This window comes from Monoraphidium neglectum (genome assembly GCF_000611645.1).
Source record: "Monoraphidium neglectum strain SAG 48.87 unplaced genomic scaffold scaffold04446, whole genome shotgun sequence".
Classification (NCBI taxonomy): Eukaryota; Viridiplantae; Chlorophyta; class Chlorophyceae; order Sphaeropleales; family Selenastraceae; genus Monoraphidium; species Monoraphidium neglectum.
This window is the reverse complement of record NW_014009183.1, coordinates 3,885-5,128: the sequence shown is the minus strand read 5'-3', so window position 1 is coordinate 5,128 and position 1,244 is coordinate 3,885. Positions and strand designations below refer to the sequence as shown.

The following is a 1,244-nucleotide window of genomic DNA, read 5'->3' as shown; positions in this document are numbered from 1 at the left end:
CCCCAGGCCAACCGTGAGGCCCCGACTCTGCGTTTCACGTCAGCCCGCCACGAGGTCCCCGACAGGGGCGCCAGCACCCAGGCCCTGCTGGAGGGCTTCAAGCCCGAGGGGGACATGGAGGCCGAGGTGGCGGCGCTGCTGCAGGAGGCGGGCGCGGCGGGCAGCAGGGCCATGGCGGAGGCGGAGCGGGCGCTGGCCGAGCAGGTGGGGCTTTGCGGGGCGGGTTTGTGGGGGACGGGGAGCACCTGCTTTTTTGAAACGGCCGGCTTGAGGGGCGGTGACCTGGCCACGCGGAGGGCATTGCGTTGTCGTGAGCTACTGCTTGCGGCGCCCAGGCGCCCCCGTCAATCGCAACAGGTTCGGCTTGCAACCAGGCCTGCCTTGCAGGGACCTCTGCCACCACCTTCTGGCCTCCCCTCCCCCCACACACACATGTGTCAGCATGCACTCTATCCTCCGACACGCCTGCATCTCGACCCCTCTGATTTCCCAAGTTTTATCATATTCCCCCCGTCCATATCCCCCCCGGCCACCAAACTCCTCCGCTGCCCTGCCAGACGCTGACCCCTGAGGAGGCCAAGGAGCGCGCCGCGCGCCTGGCCAAGATGCGCAACGTCCTCTTCTACGCCGAGCTCAAGGCCAAGAGGTGCGTGCATTCATGGATGCGTGTGCACTTTCATGGGTTGTGACGCGTGTTTGTGTGCGTGGTGTGTGTCTGTGTGTGTATGTGTGTATGTGTCTGTGTTTGTCGGTTTGTGTGTCACAATTCGTGTGATATCGCGCCGCTGCCATGTCCCTGAGTTGCGTGGCCGGGCATCGACAGGCGTGGGTCCGGCCTTGGCGGACGAACTCACCAGTGCCGCACTGCGCGTTGGTTCATCTGCTCGTCGCCGTTGAGCTACTTTTTTGTAAGCCATAGTCAGCAAGCGGCCGAGCGGCGACAGTGCGTCCATCTCAACGGCCCACATCCACCCAACCAACCATAATCACCACAATCACACCGCAACGACATCCATAACACCCGCCGACACCACTAAACATCCACGCACCGGCGATCACCTCGATAACCACCTGCAGCAGCACCACCACCACAACATCAGCGGCAATTTCATTCACTCCACCACATTTTCACCAAACAACACAGGCTATCCAAGATCAAGTCGAAGGAGTATCACCGCCGCACCAACAAGGCCGCCAAGCGCGCCGCCGCCCGCGCCCTCGCCGCCGGCGGCGCCCCCGACGGC

The 1,244-nt window shown here is 63.5% G+C and overlaps 1 protein-coding gene across 1 annotated transcript in view; it reads left to right on the top strand.

Moving 5' to 3' along the window:
• Positions 1-114: 114 nt before the first annotated feature.
• The window catches only part of MNEG_14383 (U3 small nucleolar RNA-associated protein 14), a gene marked incomplete at both ends in the record, with an annotated part of 4,018 nt that continues 2,888 nt past the window's right edge, over positions 115-1,244 (top strand). The window contains 3 exons of the mRNA XM_014037145.1: positions 115-204; positions 558-646; positions 824-870. Of these exons, the coding sequence (XP_013892599.1) occupies positions 115-204; positions 558-646; positions 824-870 (226 nt within the window). The remainder of the gene's footprint in view (positions 205-557; positions 647-823; positions 871-1,244) is intronic.